This window comes from Falco punctatus, assembly GCF_963210335.1.
Source record: "Falco punctatus genome assembly, chromosome: 9".
NCBI lineage: Eukaryota > Metazoa > Chordata > Aves > Falconiformes > Falconidae > Falco > Falco punctatus.
This window is the reverse complement of record NC_137589.1, coordinates 26,911,755-26,936,499: the sequence shown is the minus strand read 5'-3', so window position 1 is coordinate 26,936,499 and position 24,745 is coordinate 26,911,755. Positions and strand designations below refer to the sequence as shown.

At 41.1% G+C, this 24,745-nt stretch overlaps 2 protein-coding genes and 1 long non-coding RNA gene across 9 annotated transcripts in view; 1 reads left to right on the top strand and 2 right to left on the bottom strand.

Moving 5' to 3' along the window:
* Positions 1-2,303, top strand: part of MARCHF5 (membrane associated ring-CH-type finger 5) — a 29,937-nt gene extending 27,634 nt beyond the window's left edge. For both annotated transcript variants that reach the window (XM_080403636.1, XM_080403635.1), the window contains exon 6: positions 2-2,303. In XM_080403636.1, the coding sequence (XP_080259762.1) occupies positions 2-118 (117 nt within the window). In that variant the 3' untranslated portion in view covers positions 119-2,303. The remainder of the gene's footprint in view (position 1) is intronic.
* LOC308070150 lies at positions 1,722-15,753 on the bottom strand. The gene is made up of 2 exons (XR_013930641.1): positions 4,754-15,753; positions 1,722-3,153 (listed from the first exon to the last, which is right to left on the bottom strand). It is a non-coding gene; the product is annotated as an uncharacterized lncRNA (long non-coding RNA).
* A 2,022-nt stretch (positions 15,754-17,775) lies between these two features.
* The window catches only part of IDE (insulin degrading enzyme), a 70,103-nt gene continuing 63,133 nt past the window's right edge, over positions 17,776-24,745 (bottom strand). For all 6 annotated transcript variants that reach the window (XM_080403588.1, XM_080403589.1, XM_080403591.1 and 3 more), the window contains one exon: positions 17,776-24,043. In XM_080403588.1, the coding sequence (XP_080259714.1) occupies positions 23,948-24,043 (96 nt within the window). In that variant the 3' untranslated portion in view covers positions 17,776-23,947. The remainder of the gene's footprint in view (positions 24,044-24,745) is intronic.

Genomic DNA, 24,745 nt, shown 5'->3' with positions numbered 1-24,745 from the left:
GGGTGGAATTGCCTTTGTTGCCATAAAAGGAGCTTTTAAGGTTTACTTCAAACAGCAGCAATATTTGCGCCAAGCTCACCGCAAAATTTTAAATTATCCTGAGCAAGAAGGAGCATAAGGCTGTGATCTCCAGATGCCATACAGTCTCACCTAACAGGTTTCCATGTTGTATTGGTTCCATCATTACTGCACAGTAGTGGAGAATTGTGATAAGTCGCTGCTCCTATTTCTTTTTCTTAAAATACAATAAAGCGCTGTCTTGTGGCAGGGTAAATCCTTTCAGCAATCACTGAACCTAAGAATGTGACTTGGCTTTCATTATTTTTGGGTATTTCTGTTGAGCAACAGGGTTCTGAATTATTTTCTTTGAGCCAGTATGCTGAATGAGGAAAAAAAAGGCATCAACTACAGAACAAGAACATTTTTAAATTGTGTAGTTAATGTAGGCTATATCTAAATGCCTTTTCTGTACATGTTTTCATACCCACTGCTATCATCCAGTTCAGCATTTCACCCAGTAAAGGGAATTTTTTTTAGAAAGGAGATGTGAGTCATTACCAATGAGAAGAAACTGTGGGACATCAGTCAACAATTTCCTTGGGTTTTGCTGGTATTAAACGGGGTGTGTAAAATACTCAAATGATTGGTCAGAGAAAGCAGAAGATAGATCACTCTCTACAGGACTTGTGTCAGCTTTAGCCACCTGAGTACTAGGTGTTGGAATCAGCATGGCTTCCAGGTGACTATTTTGTTACTGATAATATTTTTTTTGTCCTGTTCTATCTTCTGCGGTGCCTGTTGTTATTTTCCCATGGCTCTCTTACTGTTTTGTAACTGGTGCTCAACAGCGTTTTTTTCCTCCACAGTAAAATAATTATATGGGGGAAGTAAGTTTCTGTTGCTGATTTTGTAGCTAAGTATTGGAGCACTTGTTTAGTTTTCATGTTCCTTTTATGTAAATACCTGTACAAGTACAAAGAGCAGTAGAAGTGTGAGGAAGCACCACTGGTCACTAAAGCTACACTTAAACTGAGAGATGAGGGCATCCTTCTGAACTTCCAGACCTGGGTGCGTAATGAGCTCCGTACCAGGACTGGGCTCCCTTCTGCCCGTACCAGCTCTAGTGAAAGGACTGGCAGGACGGGCCACGTTACACCTTGGGTGTCTAATCTGAGCGTGGGATGTAACCAGCAGGCTAAACGCTCTTAAGACAACTTGGCTCCATTCTGTAAAGGACTGAAGGATAAATCTTAAATGCGTAATAAACTACTTTTATTTATACAGTAAGCTTTACTGTTGTATGTTCAAAGTAGCCAGCTGAGGGAGACATTAGCACTTCAGTTATCTGATGTATTCATAAACTTAATTTCAACAGAAATTAATTGTGGTGTTAAGTTAAATTTTGACAAACATAATATGGCCGTTTAATACTCATACCAGACCTAAACTAGATTTAGTACTTCAAGTTTTTTCTTAACAACAGTTTGTTTGTTTTTCTCAGAGTTGTGGGGTTTTTGTTTTTTTCTTGTTCATATTAGTATGTCAAATGCATGGAGAAAGGTTTAAAACATCTTTTAGTGGAATTACTCATAAGTAAATATTTCTTTTCACCAGAAAAGTAAATGCAGAATGGACTTCATATTTGACTGCAATAATGTATGTTTGAGAAATTCAAAATATGGTACCTTTTCTATAGTATGTTTATCTTAATTACTGAGATGTAATATTTTAGAACTGTACAAAAGTGTATATAATGGCCAACTAGTATTCAAAAACTATACAGATACTGAAAATTATACATTCAATCAATATCAAATACTTTTGAGGTTCTTGCTGTAACTGAAGAATTACTATAATCTTGTAAGTCTGCTAATTATATTTGTCTTGGTGGGCTCACTTTTATATAAAACTCTAAATAGAGTAGCAACCTCTGAATGTTGCTGCTTTCTGTAAGATAGTCTTGAAACAATATAATATGTATTTCTTACAGAATTCCTCATTTCAAGAAAACAGCTTTTCAGTGGTCTTCACTGTATATATTTCCAAGCAATTTATTACTTGTTTTTAAAGTCTTATGAAGAATTGAATGATGAAACTAGTGGGTTTGAAACTGGTTCCATTGGAAAGCTAATTGTCTCCTCTGGAAGTTAAAGCTATTGTAAAAATAAAATTATAAAAATACTGTATGGATGATAAAATGATTTCACCTGATTGGCAGAAGGTCATTACTCTGTAAATCTTGTTTTTAAGTATTGCAAATTATAGTTACATTGAATTGGGTTGAATAAATATTTTTTACGCTCCCTAGTGTATTTTGTCAGTTGAACAAAAGCCTGTAGCAAAAACTTCTGAATGAAAAATGTGTTCGGTTTTAATGTATATCTAAGAATTTATATAATCAATTCTAGGTTGATAGCTAAAGAAATATCTTGGGGATGAAGAAATAATTACTCTTAAGACTCTAAACTTACATTTATGTTTCTTATCTTTTCTTTTTTTTTTTCCTCTCTAGTGATCAATAAATGATGTAGGGCAATACATTTCTCAAACATGCAAAGCAAAAGAAATCGTTGCAACACAAACAACTGCTGGTAATACAGAACCAGGGTTGGGAGTTATTACGTATCTCTGGGTTGGCTGATGTGCAGCATTTATTTGGGGAATACACTGATCCCTCTTCATTGAGAAAGATAACACTGGCTGTAAGAAGTTGTTTTTGTTTTTTTTTCTCCTAATGGCTAATTTATGTCCCATTACTTTCAGAACAAGGAATAGGAAATGTTATCTAGCATTTTTAAGTGTACTTTCTTACCTGTAACTAAGTTTCTCTTAGCTTTCTATTACATCAACATAAAGGCACAAATTGCCTGAGAGCTGTGATTATGTAAATATACAGGAGGTGCTTCTCCCCTTCTCTCTTTCCTCTCCTCTCTGGAGCCCTATTGTCCTTCTCGTGACTTCTTGTTTGAATGGGGGTTCTTTCCTGCATCCTCTTCTCTTGTAACAATGTCCATGAGTTGTCTGGTTTGAAGTATTTAATTCCTTCCTCATCTGGATTTGTTTCTCACAGGTTAGCTGTCTGCCTTGGTTTGATTGTCAGAGAAGGATCCAATTGTGTAGCTGTTGAAGGCCTCTCCAGTATTTAGAGTAGTTCTGTACTTGTAAAAAAAAGACATGCTTAGGTATTCTGACTTGAGTCAGAATTATCTATTTTGAGGAGACAGTTCTTAGTAGGTTTTCAGCTGCGTAATGTTTATCATGGCAGCTGTGAGGATTCCCCCTGTTAAAATGGATACTGTGGAACTTGGACAAGTTTATGGAGTAGATGTTTGAGGGTTGTTTGGAGCAGCATTTTACTAGCTGCTTTTTGGGAAGGTTTTTAACCGCAGACAAATATGTCACTTTGTATAGTGGTTTTTACTGATTGAGAGAACTGGGAGAAGAACTACAGACGTCATAGATCCATTTACTGTTGCACCAGTCTTGCTTTTGGAACCCTGTATTTAATGTTCTGTGTCCTTAGCACTTTCTATTTGCATTTTTATTTTTTGAAGAGCTTAGCCAAGTCATTTAATGCATCATTGACTACAGTCATGTTATCTGTTCTCCTAAGAAATGCTGTGCTAACACATTGCAATTTTGAAGTATGACTACCAGTTTTACTAATGAGTCTGGTTTTGGAGTTCTTTTCTGGTTGGCAACTGCTACCAAACTTTGATGTGATTTTTGGTTGCTGGTTTTGTTTGGTTTTTCAAAAAAACATGCTGGGGTGGGGTTGATAGGATCATAGGTAAAAGCTAGGAAATTTTGAAAAAGTCTTAGCAGTTGTCCTCTCACTGACAGGCCCCTTCCTCTGCACCCTTGCAAAGTCACAGAACTTACTATTCAAACCCAAAAAGCAGTTGATTATTAATTAGTTTTTTAATTGTGCAGTTTGAGAAAATGTTCTAGTTTTGAAGGGTGATTAAAATGGAAGTGATTCTGCTTTGGCACACAGGTGTTACTCACCTGAATTTTCCTCTTATTTTTTCTCAAAAGAGAGGGATGTGTGGCTATGTGGTTGGGCTGGCACTTGTTAGATTGTAAGAAACTTTGAGAAAGTTGACAGTTAACTAGTGCATTAGCCTGGGAGAGGAACTGCTTATGGAAACCATTTGTCTGGAATTTTCCAAAGTTTTTCTTAATTTGAGTATATTTGTGTATATATATATAAATAAAAAAAAAATGTACTGAAAGTTTTCTTGGCTGTAGATAAGTACATACATGTGAACAGCAATATACTGGAAAATGGTTCTTGCTAGGACTGAGGCAAGTTTAATCTGTCATGCTACTCCACACTGTCAGGATCAACTCTACAGTTTTGTCAACTACATAAAATTGGTGCAGGCAGTATTTAAGATGACCTAAAAATATTAAGGCTGTGCAGTGTTAGTTATGTACTTTCTTCTTCAGTAACCTAAGTGCCTTAATTTCTTTTCACTTTAATTTGAGGAATTCAGCTGTTGCTGTCTTGCTGACTTAGCTCCATTTCCTTAACCTGTGACCTTGACCCTACGTTTACCATGACTTATTGACAACTTATTCTTACTGTTTCTACCTGGGTTTTCTGGGGGGGAGGGCGAAACTTCAACTGTTTCAAGAAACCACATATACTCTTTGATATTTAATTTAATGAGGTAAATACATACTTGGAATATACCACTGAATCTGGCTGTACGTCCTCATCCTCACAGCCCCTCAGTACCCAAACTACCATCATCTAACCCTGTTGACTGAAGAGGCACATTGTCTCCCAGTAGTGTTGTCTCACTTGCTGTGGTTTGGGGTAAGATGCCCACTTTAATCTGTTTCAATAAATTCCAGCATAATTTGGGGAAATCAGAAGCCGATGTTCCTTAATGAGTTGGTTCAATTCTTGTGGGCACTGAGGCCAAGACTTCCTTCTTCATTGCTGCTTAGCAGGTTGCTCTGCTGGAATGAGCTGTAAAACTGGAAGTATTTGTGCCAGAGTTTGCCCAGCATTTCAACCATTTGGATTCTTTCTACTTTACTAATTTATAGAATTCCAGGGTTGGCTTTATTAATTCATTGCAATGCCTTATTCAAGAGCTTGAGTAATAGAGCTCACTTTCCAGAAAGGCAACAGTCACAAGACAAGTGTCCAAAGAGAATATTACTGCAAGTGAAAAAAAACAGTGATGAGCTCTCTCCATTAGATCATGGCCCCTGTGCTTCAAGAGTTTTGAAGATCTGTGGCCTTTGTCCATTCTTGCCAGTTAGTTATTCATGTGTTCTGCATGTTTAATTGCTTTTGCACCTCTGAATACTGTGAGCTTAAAGCAGTTATTTCTGGTTGTACTAAACTAAGTAGTTCAGTAGAAAAAAAAAAAATCCATTCCAGAATTACTAAAAGCAAATAGCAGACATGACTTGAAACTGCTTCAACTGAACAGCTCAGCAGCACCTGTCAAAACATATCTTGCCAGCACCTCATTTAATGCTGGATGACTAAGCCATGGAAAAGCAATTGCCTAAGCAGTTGTTCCATAGGAAGTAGTATGCTTATTGAAGGGGGGGGGGGGGCGGGGAAAGCAGCAACTTCTGCCTTCAGACCAGTCTGTGATATGGCATGCACAGGGTGATGTTTTGGGTGTTTTTTGAATTGCTCCTCCACTCTTACTTCAGCTCGGTAACTCTTAGCTGTAGCTAATGGGAGCTGGTAAAGGAACACCAATTATTTATGCCTAAGGACTATTTTGTGAGTAACTGTCATTTCTCTGCCATGAATCATCACAAGAAACTAATGCCCCCACCCACTATCTCTGGAAGAGCCTCCCCCCCTACCAGTTTTCCAGGTGCTTCTCACAAACAGAAGGTAGAATATATAAGGTAGCACAGATCAAAAACTTTCTTGATGAAAATCAAGAGGTTTTGTGTTTTCTGCAGCAAAATGATAGCTGGTTCACAAGTGTATGAGTAACTTGACAGAAGAAAATCTCTACCACCTTACCTCCCTTGCATATTTATAGATTAAGATCCCACAGGCAATTCTGAGTTTGTTACTAGTCGTGGTTTGCAGCATTACTCTTCCAACCAAGGCCCCGGTGCTGGAGGGAAGTCCTGTTTCCTCGCTATATTCACACTTGAGTTTCAAGGATTGTTACTTTGTTTTTTCTAATCCAAGACAGATGTTAGTTAAATGTACATAACAATAATCACTCCTGCTGGATGAGAAGCATTGCAGAAGCTTTATGGAATGTGGGTTACATGATGAAAGCCTTTTGGAGAGGGGGGATTGAAGGAATAAAAACTGGAAGTAATTTCAGAGGTAGAAAAATGTCATTTTGACATACTGAGTCTGTGATTTGGACCAAATTCCCTCAGTACCAGGCTGTGAATGGCTGGAGGGATTTCTCATAACCAACACCACAGCAATTCTTTGACTTCTGAGGGGGGCACAGAAAATGGTTGCTAACCTATAAGGATAATTCAGTCTGTACTTCATTAAACAAAGGTTTCAGCTTTTTCTTAAATTCCTTGGTACCTTTTAAAATGCAAAGCAGTGTTTTGTTGTTCTGCGGGTAGTTTCTTTTTCAAAAGTAGTGGTATGTTTTAACCGCAGGGTTCTCTACCCCAGAGCGTTGTTAAATTGTGACTACAAAAATGAAAGTGCTTTCCACTTAGCATGAATTAAATACCATGCAATGCAACTGACCTTCCCACATTACAACCCCCCATCTCCTATCGCAGACACAGAACTGTGCTATGTATTTATGTCGCATACCACCTTACTGGTAACTAGGCTGCTTTGCCTATGCGCACTAACGTAAGGAGTAAATTCACCGCTGCTTGCAGAATCATGGGCACTGGCCTTTCTTTGTTCAGCTGTAGATTCTTTATGAACAGAACTGTTCTATTTGCCTTTCTAAAGAAGCCTACAAGCGAAAGCTCTGGTTAATAGATGGTGTTCTTCATTACACTCATTTTCTGTTTTTAAATACATTTATAACAGTTACATATAGCTACTTAAATGCCCAATGACAGAAAATATATGTGTATTTCTGAGCCTTCAGGTCTGAAGCTACTTTGGATAGAGTTGGAGTAGGTGATCAGAAAGTCCATAACATTCCTCTCGGCAACTCCTGCTCAAAGCATTTCAGTTCTTGCTGAGCTAAGTGACATACACTGTGTGATTGAATCCCCTCATATAACACTTGAGTACAGTCAGTAGCAGCCCGCGGAAATATTTTGCCCTAATCTACAGATTAGGACCAAGAAAAACATAAACCAGCTTTACGAGTGCCATCTGTGGAGACTTTATTTAGAGGTGATTCCAGTGACGCACCATGGAAACTGTCCTAGATGTCATGGATCATCTTTGTCTCCTCAAAAATCTAAGCATCATGGGGTCTTTCTTGACCAAGCACGAATCTTGAGTATGTTCTCTGCAAAGATCAATGCCATGGGGGTTGTAGCACTGAGCTCTCCGTGCCTCAGTCTTTTTAGCGAAGTACCAAGATCGTCAAAAATCCCTGTGTGGAAAACTGCAATTGCAGATTGTGTGGTTATAGGAGATTGTTAGAATGGGAAACAATCTTGTTGACACCTTCCAAAACTGTGTGAGATGCATGTATTAACTAACTTTGCAAGCTTCTTACTGTCAAAACCATAGCCAAAGTCCTCATTGAGTGCAGCTGGCGTTCAGATGTTATGTAAGTAACTCTTTGCTAACCTGCAGTTGATGAGCAGAATGTGTCTTCCATAGTCATCCTGTTTGTCCTTGTTACCACCCTTAGGATGCATCATTGCTGAGGAACACAACCGTTTATGGCATCCATATATGAGGAGTTCAAGGAAAGTCAAGCCAAATCATTCCGTGTAATAAGCTGGACATCTTCCAAAGCCTGTTAGAGGGTCAGCTTTAGGAGCCTCATTACAGGGTAATTAGTTACATCTGGATATTACTGAGGAGCAAATTAACACAAGTGTTTTAGAAAGCAGTGTATAGACTGGAATTCATCCCTTCCAGCAGCTGCATAATCATAATCTGGGAAGCTAAGTCATCCTTTTCTTGCACCTAAAATATGTTCTTATGAATGGCAGCCACTGAGCTAATGTTAAAACACATTTGCATACATATGAATACGACCAGGAGAAACTGAGTATTTATACACCAGCCATGATGTGCAGCTTGGATCATGTATTTTAGTTTTGTTCTGGTTCTGTTTGTAAAAGCACAAGGTTTGTGATACTGTGCACCACAGGAAAGGCGCAAAAGCCATAAGCAAGCTGAATTCAGTATGTAGCAGTTCTGCTCCAGTCAGAAAGCAAATAAATATACTGACATGTAATTAGGATAAATCAATATACACCACAATTATGTGGCATGTGGTAAGCAGACTCCAAAAGTGAGTGGTGTATCTTTGCATCCTAACATTTCCTGTATTCCAAAAGCAGATTCTTACTGTGTTTTTGAGATGTAAATAGATGGCCTGAAAATAACTTTTTTTTTTCTCTAACAACCCTTTTTTGAAAGTCAGGTCTCTTTCTTTACAAACTACCTTGTGGAGCAGCTGAACAGTATTGCTATCCAAATGCAGTAACAAGACTTGATACTCGCTGTCCAGTAGGTGAGGAAGCAGAAGGATGGGAAGAGTGTACAATGAAATTAAATTCTACTAACAAGTGAACTTGGTGCTATGTCTTGAGTAGTGCATGTAGTTAATTTTGTCTTTTAAAGTATATTAGCATTACAAAAGGAAACATCTATAATCATTTTGTACTTAGACACACACACCCCAAAATCTGCTTTTTTGCTCAATACTGATACCAAAACAAGCAAAATACCAGAGTGTACTGTATTGGCCATCCTGCCTTTCAAACGCTTCTCTTAGTCTTGTGCAGGGGTCTCACCTGGTTGAAGATAGCTGAAAAGCTAGAGGATGTGAAGAATCACTTGAGGAAACAAAATCAGCGAGTGACTGAAGTGTGAGAGATGCTACAGGCAATGACGGCAGGGTCACTTCTTTTCAGTCCCAAAGTCCTACAGACAAATTCCCTTATCTATCTATAGAAACAAAGCAACCGCTTGACAACATAAACTTGCCAGTCCCAATGGAGGAGTGGGATTTCTCAAGCGTATTGGACAAATTTGTCACAGCTGAAATGTTCTTGCAGATGAAATTTCAGCTGGTTTAAGGTGCGGTTACACAGCTCAAGTATGGTCTTTGCTGGGTGAGCAGATGCACACAGAGCAACTTTGTGATGGAAGGAACCACAGATAATGCCACCTGGTATTTCAGATTGTACTGCACTTTGCCCGTTCCTGCTCTGTGTGATTGCTGGATGCTAGAGGATTCTTCTGGGTGAGACCCTGATGCTTCAGGCTCCGTTGCCTCCACAGGAAACACTTGCAGTCCACAGCAGATGCCCCTGTCCTGGGGCCTGAGCACCGCTTGCTGCTAACAGCTCATCCAGGCAGTAGGCATAACCTGCTCCCAGCACAAGCAGCAGGATAGGTGTAAGGACTGCTGGAAGAAAGCTCAGAGCTGGGCTGAGCGCCTCTTTCCCATATTTAATGACACTTAACAAAAAAGAGATCTGCAGACCTGAGGTGGTGCCCCCTTCTTGCATACCTGCACCAGGGGTCCTTTCTTGGGGCACTGGGCAACTACAGAGCTTTGGGTTGACCTGAAAGTTGTGACTTTGCAGTGGAGCCAGGCTGGCAGAATGGTGCCCGTCCTCCTCCGGGAGGGAAGCCAAGTCCAGTTCTCCTTGGACAGGGGAAAGGCCCGTGAGTCAAAGGCATAAAGGGCACAGGGTGCCCTCTGCTATCGCTGTACGGTGGAAGCACAGCCGAAGTGCAGACAGCTGAGGTAGCTGTTACCTGCTTCAAGTAAGGGTGGGGTTGTGACTCATCTCTCTTGAACAAGCTTCGTGAGCTTTTTTTTCTTTTTCCCCAGCAGGTACAATATTTTTATTTTAAAATCTATCTTTAGGGGTGCCTTATAAGCCTGTAAACCAAAATGAAGACAGACTACAGCACAACAGCTTTCCAGAGGCCAGGTTAGCATCAGAGTCTGCAAAATAACAAAAGATGTAAATGAGAGCAGCATTCTGGAACCGTACCAACTGCTTGGCAGAAAAGACATACAGATTTCATACCATGTCTAAAACAAGATCATCTCTCCTTATCACAGCTGTGGTTGCAATGTAAGCCTAGAGCACATGCTGGAATTCTGAAATTCTGCATATCTTAAAGCAGATCTAGGCCCCCAGCAGGTAAAACACTAGGACTTGCCAGCACTTTTGTTTTCTTCTTCCGGCCCCTGCTGCTCCCGCCCATGGCTATGGTTGTGCTGGAAAGTTACTTTTAAAGGTCAGAGATAAGGATAGTTGGGTATGGATTTTCAATCCCAAACACATGCAGTATTTCAGATGATGTGATCTTACATTCTGGTTAAGTCCTTTTATAGTTAATCTCCCAATTTTCTAGCTGTGTAGGAATTGTAGATTTTGGCTAATCCTCATGTCTCTGGTGGTTGGAGCTTTTTCCATTCACCAGCAGTTCATCAGTACAGCTAAACAAAATCACTGTAAGCTGTCAAACAGAAGACAAATGAGAGCTTACAAAACAGAATACTCACTGAACTGAGACAAAACTTCCAGCGCCGACAATGATGATGGTGGGGGAGCAGAGGCTCTCTACTTATAATTGCCAATTTAGCAACAGCTGAGCCTGTACTTATCTGAATTGGTACTTCTGCTAAATTCATGATGTTTTTGTCCTGTGCTAAGCCTTGATGTTAGCAGACACAATGCAAGTACAGTGTTCCAGGCATAACTCCTCTCTCAAAAAACAGCAGGTGGTGCTTAATCTGAGGACTGAATCCTAGGGTAAGATTGCTTTTTCCCTCATGTGGACACCTGCTATTGAGCTGAGATTTTTTTTGAATCTGCCTGCAAGTATCAAGGTGATGAGCATGTGCTGGTTTTTTCAGTAGATACAATCACCAAACACTGCTGAATAAATGTAAATATGCCTTATTCTACCAAGGATAGGTGATTTGTGGGACATAATTACTGTTTAGCCTGTTGAGTTTCTCTCTCATTGAAAGATGTTTCAAGTTAATCAACAGTGTATAAAAGGATACATAAAGATACGTAAGAACCATTTGTCTGAAATAAATTTTGCTCCAGTGCAGTGAAGTGCAGATGAGTGCAGTAACAAAACAAATGTGCTTACCCTTTTACATGAAAACCAGTGTCTCAGGGGATTTATATGACAGCAATAACTCATAATCTAAAAATAATCATCAACATTAGGCATAGGAAGTCCATGTAAAAAAGGAACATGTTGAGTGTATTGATGGTGTTTAGTATACAACATGGCATAAACAAAACAGAAAGAAGACAGAATCCTGAAATTAAACTTAAGACTACTCATTACAAGCATAGGGGATGGCAAGAAACTCAAGTAAGAAACAGATCTTTTCACCTTTCATCTACAGGTATACTGCTACCTGTTTTGGGACAGGAACCTTTTAACAGCCTTCTAACCCACATTGTATACAGGAGGAACTGTGTTCCTTCTCCAAGATGACAGTTATTCTAGTCCCATAAATGGCTTGCTATAAATTATGCCAGAGAAAAATAAAATTGGAGGGATGACACAAAAATAAGCCAGATGATCCAGACAAGGGATAAAGTTGTCTTCAGCTGAAATTTGAAATGTTAGAGACCAACATGCTGCACCGTAAAAGGCTTAGACAGGTGTAATTTCCTTTCCTGTCACGTATTCTCCAAGTCACGGCTGCAGGCCTTTCTTCTTTTAATATGAGTAGTGTGTTTGGTTTGCAGTTTGGAGATGAGGCAGATCGTAGGTGTTTACACAGCCTGTGGTCTGAGGCATCAATATTTGAACCAGCTTTTACCAAAAATACTGCACTGGAGCTCATGTGGTGCTGCTGGAAGGGGTAGGAGCCGGCAGCACCCGTTCTGTTTGGAGCAAGGGTGCATTCAGGGAGTAGGAGCGCAAGTCTCTGTCGAAGGCCTGACTCGGCTTTTTGTGTACAGATTTCACTTGCCTATTTGGAAGTCACATGTGGAGTGTACGTTCATGGGGAACGCTGTTATTCAAATATTGGTCTTACTTAAGTAACTACTATTACTAAAATTTAAGGAGACTTTAGATTTACAAGGCTGAATTCTAAAGTGAATGAAGAAAGATGCTGGAACAACAGATTCATGTATCCTTTTTATACTGTGTGTAGCATCGTATTAGACTTCCTATAAACCTGTGTAGTCCAAGGGCATGGCTTTAACCGAGCCAGCATAAAGGCTTGTGCTGTCCTTCCTGGCAGGAGCTGTTTCAGTTCCCCACTCCTAGCTCCTGACAGTGGCCCAACCAGGTGGGTGGCTGTGAAGGAAGATGGAGACACACACCTGCTTCTCTCAAGACAACCATGAGATTGCTGCAGTCATCTATAAAACTCGCCTTCAGACTCACCCCCATTTGAGTACCTGAATTCACCTTTTTCTTTGCTGCTAGGTTTAGATAATTTATTACAGCTCTGTGTATATGAATCTGACCTGTTCTCCATGAAAGGCTGTAGCAGAGGGTCAGAAGAAGCAAGCTTTAGCTTTCTCCGTCTTGCTCTTTAATATGCAAGTAACATCACACTTCAGACTTGCATCACAGTGGTTAGCCCGCATAAGTAGGTCTAAGGCCATTCAAGCTGACAAATCTCTGACTCATGTCTCCTCTCTGTTGGGATGATACGCTTTCTGCATTAGCTGAGGTCTTTGAAATAAAAAACTGACAAAGGAAAGACAAAAGAGAATTTTAACAAAATGTGATAATTAATTCAACAACGTTTTAAATCACCAACTGCAATGTTACTCAGTTTCAGTGAATGGGAAATTAAATAATTCAAAATATTTCAAATCCCACAGAGCAATTATTCAATTGAAAGCTCAAAAGTTCAGATCAATCTTCATAGGGGTATATTTCTAATGGATGGGACTTCTGTCAAGCCAAGAACATGCATTATCTCTGCAATGTTCTTTTCAAGCTTACAGCTCTGAGAGTACAATTTATTCATCTGTCAGATTTTATGCACTTCTTGCCAGGGTATCATTTATATCTTATCTCTCCAAACCAGAAAAAAAAAATATTTTTAGAAAGAGAGAGCAAGCAGAATAAAGCCTTTAAATACAAATCAGCTGATTCAGAGTCCCTTCTCCATTTTCTGTCTCCTTCAAACACATTGCCTTGTATTTACCCTTAAGTTAAACCAGTCATGTGAACTTCTGCTCTCTGTGACGGAATTACAGAAAACAGGAGCAGCAGTTCATCCTTTCAGTGTGCAAACCAGGCATCTCTTTGAAGCAGATGTATTAGCAAGCCACCACAACCAGGTGAGCCCTGCGATGCTCACACCCAACAGTAAGTCTGACTCAGGGAAAAAAGAAGCTCCTGCTGCATGGCAAAGAACAGAGAAAGGGGCAGAAAATTCCCATATTGCTGTGTAATTCTGTTCTTCATTCACTGGGCTAAGTATGCTGTTAGTGACAGTTACCTACTGCGATATGAGGACTCGTATTGCTGCTCTTTCCCCAGCACTCACTGCACATACCGATGTGTTCACAGACTTCCTCCAGCCGAGAAAGTCTAGCGACAGGGGGAGAACTATTAGTACAAACTTTTGGAAGGCTTACATCCAGGATCCTTTCTGTTCAAGGATATGTCAGCCTTAAGTTACAGAGCTCTGCAAGGAAATACTTCGTCTTCCTCCACTCGCACCTGACGCAGGAAGCCTGCTCCTGCCACCAGGTCGCATGGTGTTTCCTTTAATAAGACCACGTTTCCAGTTGCTGAGATCCTTGTCAAACTTTAAACACCATCCTCTGGGGCCACAGTGAGTAACTATCAAAGATTTCTTCTGTGATAGTTTGGTCACTTAATGGGAAAATGCTGCAGGTCTGCAACAGTCTCAAAGTTTGAAGCAGGGAACTAAAAATTAGGTGGTAAGGAGAACTTCAGCTTGGTGGTTGAGGTGGTGGCTTTTGTGACTTGTATGAATAATCTTCCCAGGCACCTTGCAAATTTGAACGTTGGAGCTGCTCAGTTGGGATTTGGTGAAATTGAACTGGAATTTCCCAAGGGTTCCTTGCGTAAAAGGGCCACGTTAAGAGAATAAATGGGTCTTAGTGCCGTATCACTGCCCACAGTGCTGTACAGCTGGGCCTGAAAGCAGAAAGCCTGTCCTCCGGAGCGCTAAATGACTTCCTCGCTTAGGCTGTCCTACTCAAAGGCAAAAGGTACAATGTGGATTCAACAACAGGTGCAGTGAATGAGGGGCAAGGAGGCTGGGGACTGAGCAGTCATTGAGAAAAATGGGTAAAAGATAGTGGGTGTTATCTGTGACACACAGCCCGGGAGCTGTGGAAGGGCTCAGGGTGCAGGGAGATCACAGATCGCACCAAGGAGGGTGGTGACAGATGGGCGAGATGAGGACTGAGACTGGCCAGGGGAGAAGGACGTGGACCCAGAGACAGGCGAGGGGATGGTTGGGTAGAAGACGTGGAGGTCTGTCACCATGAGAGGCTGGAGCAGAGTGTGTCTGTCAGCAACTTCGCTGCTCTCCAGCACCTGGAAATGCCAGTGATGGGGGCTTATCACACAGCCACATGTCCAGCGCCAGTGACGGGGTTATTGCGCGGGGGTTATCGCACAGGGGTTATCGCGCGGGGGTTATCGCGCAGCCGCACACGTCCTCGCTGGCGCGTCCCGCACGTGACAGACCCCATGGCCCTCCGCCCTGTCCCTGTCACTACACGCACTTCACTGTCAAGCCCCCCATGATGTCAAATGATGTCAAATGCTGGAAATACCAGAACCACGGCAGCCCACGCAACCTTCCTTCTTCCCCCGTTAGTGAGGGGTCCGTCACTGCCCCCCCCGCCCCCTGCATGCCGCTCTCCCTGAAACCGGCGCCGAGGCGGAACGGCCGCCGCTCCTGAGGGGCCGGGGGTGCCGGTGGCTCCTGAGGGGCCGCGCACCCCGCAGCACCACCTCCCCGAGCCGGGGGGGACGGGCAGCGCCGGGGGTCGGCAGTGCCGGTGAGCGCAGACAATCCCGCTGGCGATGCCCGTGGCCCGGTGCGTGCGGCCTTTCCCCTCAGCGTAACGGGCATCAGCACGTTCAGCGCACGGCAGAGCCGCGGCTGTCTTTGCTGCGCTCAGCGCTGCCACAGATCAACCCCCCGTTAATTCATGGACACCCCCAAGAAGAAAGAGGGCGCCGGGAGATAACGGCGCCCGTGGCGCCCCGCTGCTCGCAGAGGCCCACCCACAGCCCGCCGCGCCCCAGCGCCGCCATGTTGCCCCGCGCACCCCCTGCCCCCGGCCCGGCTGCAGCTGCCCCCCGCACGGGCCCAAGCCGGCGGCACGCGGGCTCCCGGCCCCGCCCACCCGCTTCCTCTCGCCCCGCCCTCCCCGGCCCCGCCCACCCGCTTCCCTCGCCTCGCCCCGCCCATCCCTTCCCCTCGCCCCGCCCTCCCCGGCCCCGCCCGCCGCCGCTCACCGCCCCCGCCCCGCGGCCACCCGCGCCCCCCGCCGCAGCCACCGGCGCAGCCGGGCGGGGAGCACCGGCCGCCGAGCGCGGTGCTGAACGGCCAGGCGAGCGGCCCCGCAGCCCCGCGCCTCCTAAAGCACGCGCCTGGTCCACCGCCGCGATTTACAGTGATTTATGTTCCTCCACCGCCGCGATTTACAGTGATTTATTTTCCTCCGATTAAGCATTTAAACTTCTCTTCAAATCTGTCGCTGTACAATCGTACAAACACGCTTTTCCTCAGCAGAACGAAGAAAATTATTTTCATGCAGAAGAACGAGACGCACAGCCCTGCACATTGCTGCGGGGAGCACCGAGGAGGACTTTAACTACAGGCGCCACCAAAGCTGCGGCGCTCCTGGCCCGGCCCTTCAGCTGGCAGTTTTGTTCTGAAGTATATGCGGTTTTCCAAGCGGTGAAAATTAAACTCTCCATTTAAAAAATTGCCACTTTCTACAAATTAAGTTACAAAATTGGTTTCTTCTTTTGCATAGCATTTATTAAAAAAAAAATTCAAAACAGGTAAGAAAACAAAACAAAACTAATGAATTTTTCCTTTCTTGGTCTTCCCTTACCCCCACCTTGTCAAACAGCAGGAATTAATTACGCGATATGCATGACGACATGATGAACCTGGACATTCCTCTGCAAATTAAGCACGCAGTCCTACTCTTAAATTTATTAATGTAAAAATGGCACTGAAGAGTTTGGTATTTACTGTCAATTAAGTCACTTCTTGACTTTCCAAGTCAAAAAATATTTTGGGAAGCATGAGCTCTAAAGACTCAACAAGGGGCCAAAAAAATTCAGCTTTAGGTCTTTCAGTCTCTCCTTCACCATGACCAGAACAGCCCGTCCTGGTGCTCACTCCGCAGACCAGGACTAGATGGGGCAGGTGATTCCCCACATGCACCCCCAGCTGGTGCCTGGCCGCACAGGTAACTGGCTGGAAACGGCACTAATTAGCGCACTATAAATACTGAAAAAGAGGAGATATATTTAAATGTCCTTTCTGTCATGGAAAAGGTAGTAACAATAATATCTTGAACAAAAGGAAAGATCAGGTGAGTAGGAGACTGGAACTGCTGTGGAACAGAACCTCACCGTTTGCCCAAGGCACCGAGACTGGGAGAGGACAGCAACAACGGGATCGCCCTCCCTCCGGCTGCCCTCAGCCATTCACACCGTCAGGACCAGGAAGAAACATTCTAAATTCAGCTTCCACGATCGACAGGCTGCTGTCGGTCCCCAGATGCTGTAGCACCATCCATCCCCTTCACACCTTCCCAAACCGTGCAGTCTCTCCCCTGCAATACCCGGCTACCAGGACTGCGCACGCTGTGGCCAGTACGGCTGCGGTATCACTTACGAGGGCACCTCAGAATGTTCAATAAACCAGAAATTACCAACAGAATAAGTAAAACGGTTTAAGCTGATTGTACTATCCCTTATAGTCTTATTTAATGAAAAAGTGTTAAGTCTACATTCTGTTTTGATTTTGTGTTGCAGTCTATTTTCTGAACAATTACCTCTTCCTAAGCTGCTGCACAACCAGAAATATTACATCTTTCCACACAGTTTTGAGAAGGTCTATTATTTACTTTAGCTAAAGAGAAAGCGATCAATTTATTACATAGCAAATGCATTCTTTACAAATGTAGAGACACATTATCTTGGGGTTTATTTATTTGCTTGCACGGTGGATGGTGACTCCTGGGGAATAGCGAGGCAGCTACACCAGCACCTTTGTAACAGATTTCTGTCACAGAAGATCTAACATTGCCAAATTAAAGCTCACCCCAACAAGCTATTAAACTATAGGACTCTGTTTCTTTCTATGCAAGACAGAGACCCTGCATCCGGAACTCAAATTAAAGAAAACCCATGAATGTTACAAGACTTCCAGGACTATTAAGCTATTCCAATAGTATTTAAGATTATTTGAAATTACTAATCAGTCTATGCCAAACCATTGTTAAGATACGCATTTTATAATCTAGGCCCATCAACACACCACAAGGCAACACGTTTACTCCAGTTGTTAGGCCAGCTTAAGTATTTGGTTATTATCTCCATTAATTTGAAATTAATAGTTATCTCAACTGCCTCTGTGTGTGTGTCTGTCTGTCTGTTTGGTAGAGAATGTAGAGCTAAAAAAATTAATGAGATTCTCCTACTTTTATTCTGTTGCTTTCAGAGCTCAAAGAAACTTACGATTGTTCAGACACTACGAATTGTCCTGAAAACAAGGTCTTGTATGCACTCTTAATTACTCAATTCAACATTTTAAAAAGCTGAATACAATTATTAGCTATACAGCACCACAGTTGTGCATTGGTAGTTTACAGACATAACACATGACCCCTTTTCACAGGAATTTGTAACTTATACACAGTGACATAACGGATAGACATGATTATCAGACAAGTGCAAAATGGCATGCAGCTAGTTGCTTTCAATTTATAAGCATTATCTTCCATTTCAACATTATTTTTATTAAGTCGTTCATTGTGTGGGCAAGCACCCCAGCTCACACTTACATTTTGTATACATTGAGCTTAATACAATCTTTTGTATTTTCACATTCATCACATCTTTAAACTAATGATTACTGACACTTAAATTCAATTGTAAAATCCAAACTACAAGCGTTCTTTGTATATACATTCTTCAAATTACATCAAGCCTACAACCTATTCCACTCTTAAATATTCCCACTTCCAGGAAAAGGCTGCATAAGGTACATTTTTATTAGATTATTCACAGCAATAAAAACAAATTGTGCATACAACAGCAGATCAGTCTCCTGCTGCGGTTGAGTAGCACCTGTTTTCAAATTAATTCTGAAGCAGTCCTACTTGCTTCCATCTCCCACTTGGCTGAGCTTCAGCAGCAGTCCAGTGTGGCTCTCCAGGCTCAGACATACTGTAAATGCCATCTTTGTATAATTTTATGGATAAAGCTTGCCACGATTAGAAGGTAAGTTCTAATCACAGAAAAAAATATCCTAGAAAACCCATGCAGCCCACACCCGGTGCATCCCAGTGCTAAAGGGACATCAATGACACCTTTGGCTGATGTAACAGTGGGTAACCTCACCTTGCTCAGAGAAACATGACACAATGCGAGATTAACACCGGAGCTTTCTGCCTCGGAAGGTGACACACAGAGCATCAGAACTGAACAATCAGCTTGTGGAGATGCCACACAGATTCCTGTGTTCCTAAAACACACTTAATGCTGCAGAATTGTCACAATTATGTTGTTTTCCTACATTTTTATCTGGAAATTAACACTAATCAAATCTGTGAACAGCAGATTTATCTGCGTAGATTTTTTTTCAGATTCCTGAAGATTCACCCCTAACAGGTATGTGCCAGTGAATGATACTGGTATCTCAACACACAGAACTTCCCTTGCAGTAATTGGTCGTTAGAAACACCTTTTTTTCCCCTACTACTGCAGAAGGCTTGGAACACACAAGTGTTAGGCAACCTAAAAGTTACTGTAATGACAAAAAGATAAAGTGGGGAAATGTTGACCTGCTGACAGCTTACTGACTCCAGAGCACCGATGGGCACTAATCTGTTGTGAACCTCCCTGGCTTCTACACACATGCACAAATAATCAACTGGGTTGAAACCTGCCCTGCTAAACTTACTTCATTCCAAAGCAAATTAGAATGTCTGAAAAATACCAAATGAACCATTTTTGAGCACTACTGCTGTGAAATGATTACGTATTTCTGGTAGTTTAAACCAGTTCCAGCACTGCCTTATCAAGCACACCTCTTCAACATTCTTCAGCAAATTTTTAAGACCACTAAAAGGCATCACGTCCAAAATTCTGATCTTCAAAACCCAGTCTCAGCTTTCACTAACATTTTTACACACCCACATTTTCTACATTGATATCCCTGATACCATTTTTGCGCATGCTCTGAAATGATTCAGTCTTAACTATGTAAAATGCATTAGTATCAATCTCCTACATCTCCCTGGAAGTCACAAGCAGTTGTCTTCTATCTCTGCCCTCACAGGAGTTCATCCTTTACAACAGACTTCATATAAAAAGCGTGTTCTTCTGCACCACAACTCAGTGGTTAGTGCGAGTTACCAACAAAAACAAAAACCAAACAAACAAAAAAATCAACTTAATTTCCATCTTCTATTAGAATTTTCTCTAGCCTATTTTTCCCCACTTCCCAGAGGTTAGTAACATAGCTTGGGGACCTCCTCATTCCCTTCTGTTGAAGGGAATCTCTTCTAATCAGAGTAAGACTATGTGCATGTATGAGCCCACACATACCACTGGATCCCCAGTTCTGCGTACGGGTGGAGGGGAGGGCTGGAAGGGGGGTCCTGAGTTCTAGCTGCTGCTGCTCCAGTGAAAAGTTTACATTATCTTTGGCAGTCACTACAGAAGTACCACGATTCCTTACTCCCCCTTCTTGAAAGGAAAGCCGAGCAGGTAGTGAAAAGCTGTAATGGAAGTCTGAAGCAGAAGGAAGGACAGCTAACACACAGTGAGGTGGTGATGGATCCTCAGAAAGATGTGGGATTTAAACCTGGACGCCTCTCACTAGAGTTTCCCATTGGCCAAGCCCAGTCAATTCCTTGCTCAGTGCAACAGGAACCTGAAGCCCACTTGGAGCTGTGTATCCTCCCCCAGCCACTGCACAAACAGCCAAGAACTGTAAGAATTTTGCATTGCATCACTGCAGAGGGAGTCCTCAAAGTTAACAGCAGCAAATGCTCGGCAGTGTGGTGCCTACATCCCTTAATGCTGCACTTTCCATTGACAGCCTTGGGGTGGCTTACAGATATTTAAGAAACCATAAATATTTTCAACCTTAAATTCTGTTTAGATGCTTGAGTTCAAGTTGGTTTAATTGTGACATTTCCCATTCTGCTGAGCCTTTGGCCTTACACACTTTCTTCCTTTGAACTGGACTTCAGATTTCACATACTACTAGCGTTACAATCAATCTGGATAGCTTGATTTTTGCAAAAGACAAAGCCAATGAGTCAAGATTTACACCAATCCCTAACAACTAGGAGTGGAGAAAGAGAGCCCTGATGTCAGGGTCAAATGCTTTCCCAGGTGGGTTGCAGGCATTTTATTTCTTCACCGAGAGTACCAACCACTCTTCCCAATGCCAAGGACAAAACCTGTCTCTTAATGTTGCTAACTGTCAAATATTGCTTCAAGTAGCCCCATTAGGAACAGCAGAAGTACCTGCTGACCTCTATCTTTGCACTGTCAGAATTTGGAATTGACACTATTTACTGTTCTAACAGTCACACTTACTCCTAACCTTTCGAAAAATAATCTTTTGGCACGCATAAAAAAAAGATCAGGGAAAGTAATTTCTCAAAAGCGACACTGTAAAGCTGCGCTAGGCACAATTCAATGTGGCTGCAGCACTGCTCTGAAATTACACTTTCAGATTTGATAATTAAAATCCTGTCTTGTGCAAATATTTCTACCTTTATATTATTAAGATTTCATACACTCAGAGAGCAACACAGATGGATTTACCTTAAAAGGTGTGGGATGCTACATAGGGAAGTCCTCTGAAACTTCCCTGAAAGTGACTGGGAATACTTTTCCAGCAATGCTGTATCAGCCTAGTAACTAGTCCAAGCAACTGGATAGCAAAACACTGTATAATAAAAAACATGCACAGACTGATAGATGTAACATTACCAGTATGCAAAAAACTGAAATGAAACAAATTAAGAACTCCAAACATTAAATTCAGATTGTTTATTGTAAACAGAATAACTCTAGCACTCTGTCATACTGGCTGTGTCACATGCACCCAATTCCACATCAACTGCTTAAAATAGCACTTGCAAAAATTACAGTTATGTAATAATAATTTATGGTTTCTTACATAAACTAATTAACAAGCACTAAAATTGAATTACAGTGTATTCTAGGTAGTTTTTTATTGCTTGTAGACACTGCAGCTTTGGATCCATTAAAATGAACCCATTAGTATGCCTGAGTTTATCAAAATTTACTGCTATATCAAACTCAGAAACTGTAAAATGCTGGAGAACACTTAAAATCAATTAAGAGTTGCTGGAAAACTACATGGGTTTCCACATCCAGTCACAGAACTTTGAAATTCTGCATTTTTTTTCTCTGGAAAACATGATTTGTGAGCTTGTATTAAATACACTGCTATTCCAATTTATTTATATAATTTGTTAAAATTAGAGTTGATAGTACTTCCATGAATATATATATATATATCTATTTTTACACACGATAGAAGCCATTTCATTTTATTCACCGTAAGAGTGGTATGTTTAAATACTAAATCCCAAAATATATATTTTTATAATATGTTGTCAAAATTTTTAATATCTATAATACAAATACTTTTACTAAAGGAAAACTATAAACAAAAGTGAAATGCAAGAGGGTAAAAAGCCCATTTTATGTGAAGGATCCATGAAAAATGTGGTGAGCAGAGACACCTTTACTGCTTTTCTTATAATATGTTTAAATTTTTTTCCTCTTGGGCTACAAAAAAATGCTAGTGCCCTTCTTTGGCAACAGGTTACATCACAAATTATCAAAAAATGTATTAAAAATATGTTGAAACATGTACTGTTAGGCTTTAAACAACTTTTAAATACACTGCATTTATTCAATTAGAAGAGACTCTCAGATAAAACACAACTTAAGGCCCTTACCCTGGCAACCATTCATTTATTTTGGCTTCAAAGCCCGTGTAAGAACACTGACTCGAGAAGAACAGCCCTATCAAATATATCGGGATTCTGACATATGACAACATGCGTGTCACATCAGGGCCTTAGTTTCTGGTTCTTTCAGTAAGAAGCAAACTCACAGTACCACCATCAATGAACAGATTTTATATCTTCGGTGCTTTGCGTACTCTATTCCTGTCTGAATTATTACTATTGATTTTATGCATTAAGCAGGTAGGAGAACATCATTAGTAAGATGCTCCCTTACCTTTTTGTATTTGGGGACTGTCCCAAGTACAAGACAACTCTGCAGAAGCCAGTAAACTTGGTGAAGATTAGTTACCATGAATGTTTTCCCAGTTTACTAAATTATGGATATATATACATACAGTATTTCAGCATAACTCTTGATCCTGTTGGGTTTTGCGCAGCCTTTTTAAAAGAAGTAGGAACAAACATTTTGTGATGCAACCTAAACCACAGCCTGTGCTACAGCAGTACTGCTAACCCAGTACTGCCCTGTCCCAACGCCTTCCTGAAGGACAAGGACCCACGCAGATGTATCAGAATGATGTATCTGATTCACTACAGGGCCCATATTTGACATTCACCTGTTCTTGAGTCAAGAACTAAGGTGTGCTTCAAGTTATTTGCACTATTAAGTACTTTGCTGGACTTACACCTAACATAACAAATGAGGCAAAATAGCTCGAGTTCTCCACCAGTAAACGCACAACTGAAAACAAAAAATGACACCAAATAAAGTATTTTATATACCAAATGGAAACAATTCACAATAACACTGAAAAACTGAACAGAATGTTGACAGTATCAAGAGACTGGGACAATACTTTTGGTAACAAAAGTAAGATACACTATTAAAGTGTTTCCAGCATTTTACTAGTTTTAATATAAAATGTCCCCAAATCTGTATAGAAAGATTAAAATCATGCCCGTGTCTTCAATTATGCTCATTAAGACAATCCTCTCACTTACTACTGCGTTGTCAAATTTCCTTCCCCCCCCCCACCCTGGTCTTCATAAAACTTAAATAGAAAACATGTTGGTTGCATTAAGGATCAATTAAAAAAGTATCATTCAACACGTCACTTCAAAAAAATGTGAAAGTCCCTATTTTTAAGAAAAATTGTTGACCCCATCTCAAAAAGGACCTACTTTTCTCACCTTTTCCAGCCCCCAATAAGATAATTATTGGGTACTAAACGCTGTTTTTCAGGAGTAACAAGGATATTTCAAGCCATTTTTTTTGCTCTGGAAGGTTATTTTATCAAAGTGAAGAAGTGAAGGGATATACTATTTTAAAAATATACTGCATCTACAAGTTTTTTATTATTATTGTTTCAGTTGATTTTGGTTTTCAACAGGTTGTCTGTTATATAAATGACACATGACCACAACTGATTTTTATATGCTCTCTATTCCTAACACACAGCTAATGTCAAATGAACCGAGTAGTAATTTGGGGCTTTCATAACGGACAGAACCATTTATGCTAATGATGTTTAATAATTTTGTTCATCGTGGAGTCCCCTGAAACCATGTCAGTACTGATCATTTGCATTTCTTCATCCACTGGGGTTCTTCACAGTTTTGCAGCCATGAAATTGATATGTGGTTTCACCAGTGGAAACAGTGGCAGACTGCGCTTGAATTCTGTCATATTTTCAATCACACTTGGCTGCAAAGAAGCGTACGCAAGAGAAAGTCTGCTCAATATCTTTGATCAGAAAAGTGAGAAATTCCTTGCTTTTATTTTAACTTTTGCTACAGCTACATATGCACATCTTTCTTGCTCTTTTCTACGTTAGTGATTCATGCTTCATTATTACAAGATCCCCAAAATATAGTGTTATTTCTTATGAAATAAATGGTTTCATATTTACTCTAGATAATTTAAAACAACAGCTATAATGCCGTAATTGCATTACTAATAATGGCAGGAACTTTAGTAAATGCAGAGCTTGTCTTTACATTTACAAATTCTACTTCAGAACATCCCACCTACTCTTTGAATATCAGAGGTAAGATCGTAAAAACAATAGCAATTCAATGAGCTATTATTTTTAGTTGCAGTAACAAAGCAACTTTTAAATATTTCAGTCATAATGGTTAACACAGCCACATATAATTCATAAAGAAATCTCCACCCATGGTGATTACCTCGCCTATTATTTCTGAATAAGAACACAAATCTACTTACTATTGCATTGTGAAAAGTTAATTATCTGCTGGGGCAAACTCTACCATCCTTCTTCAAGAAAATTCATTTAAGGTCCAGTGCTATCATATTGAACCACAAAGTGAAATCTATAATACTTTTATGAATAGAATTTGTCAAATTTCTTCCTCCACAGGTTACACATTGACAGAAGTATGCATT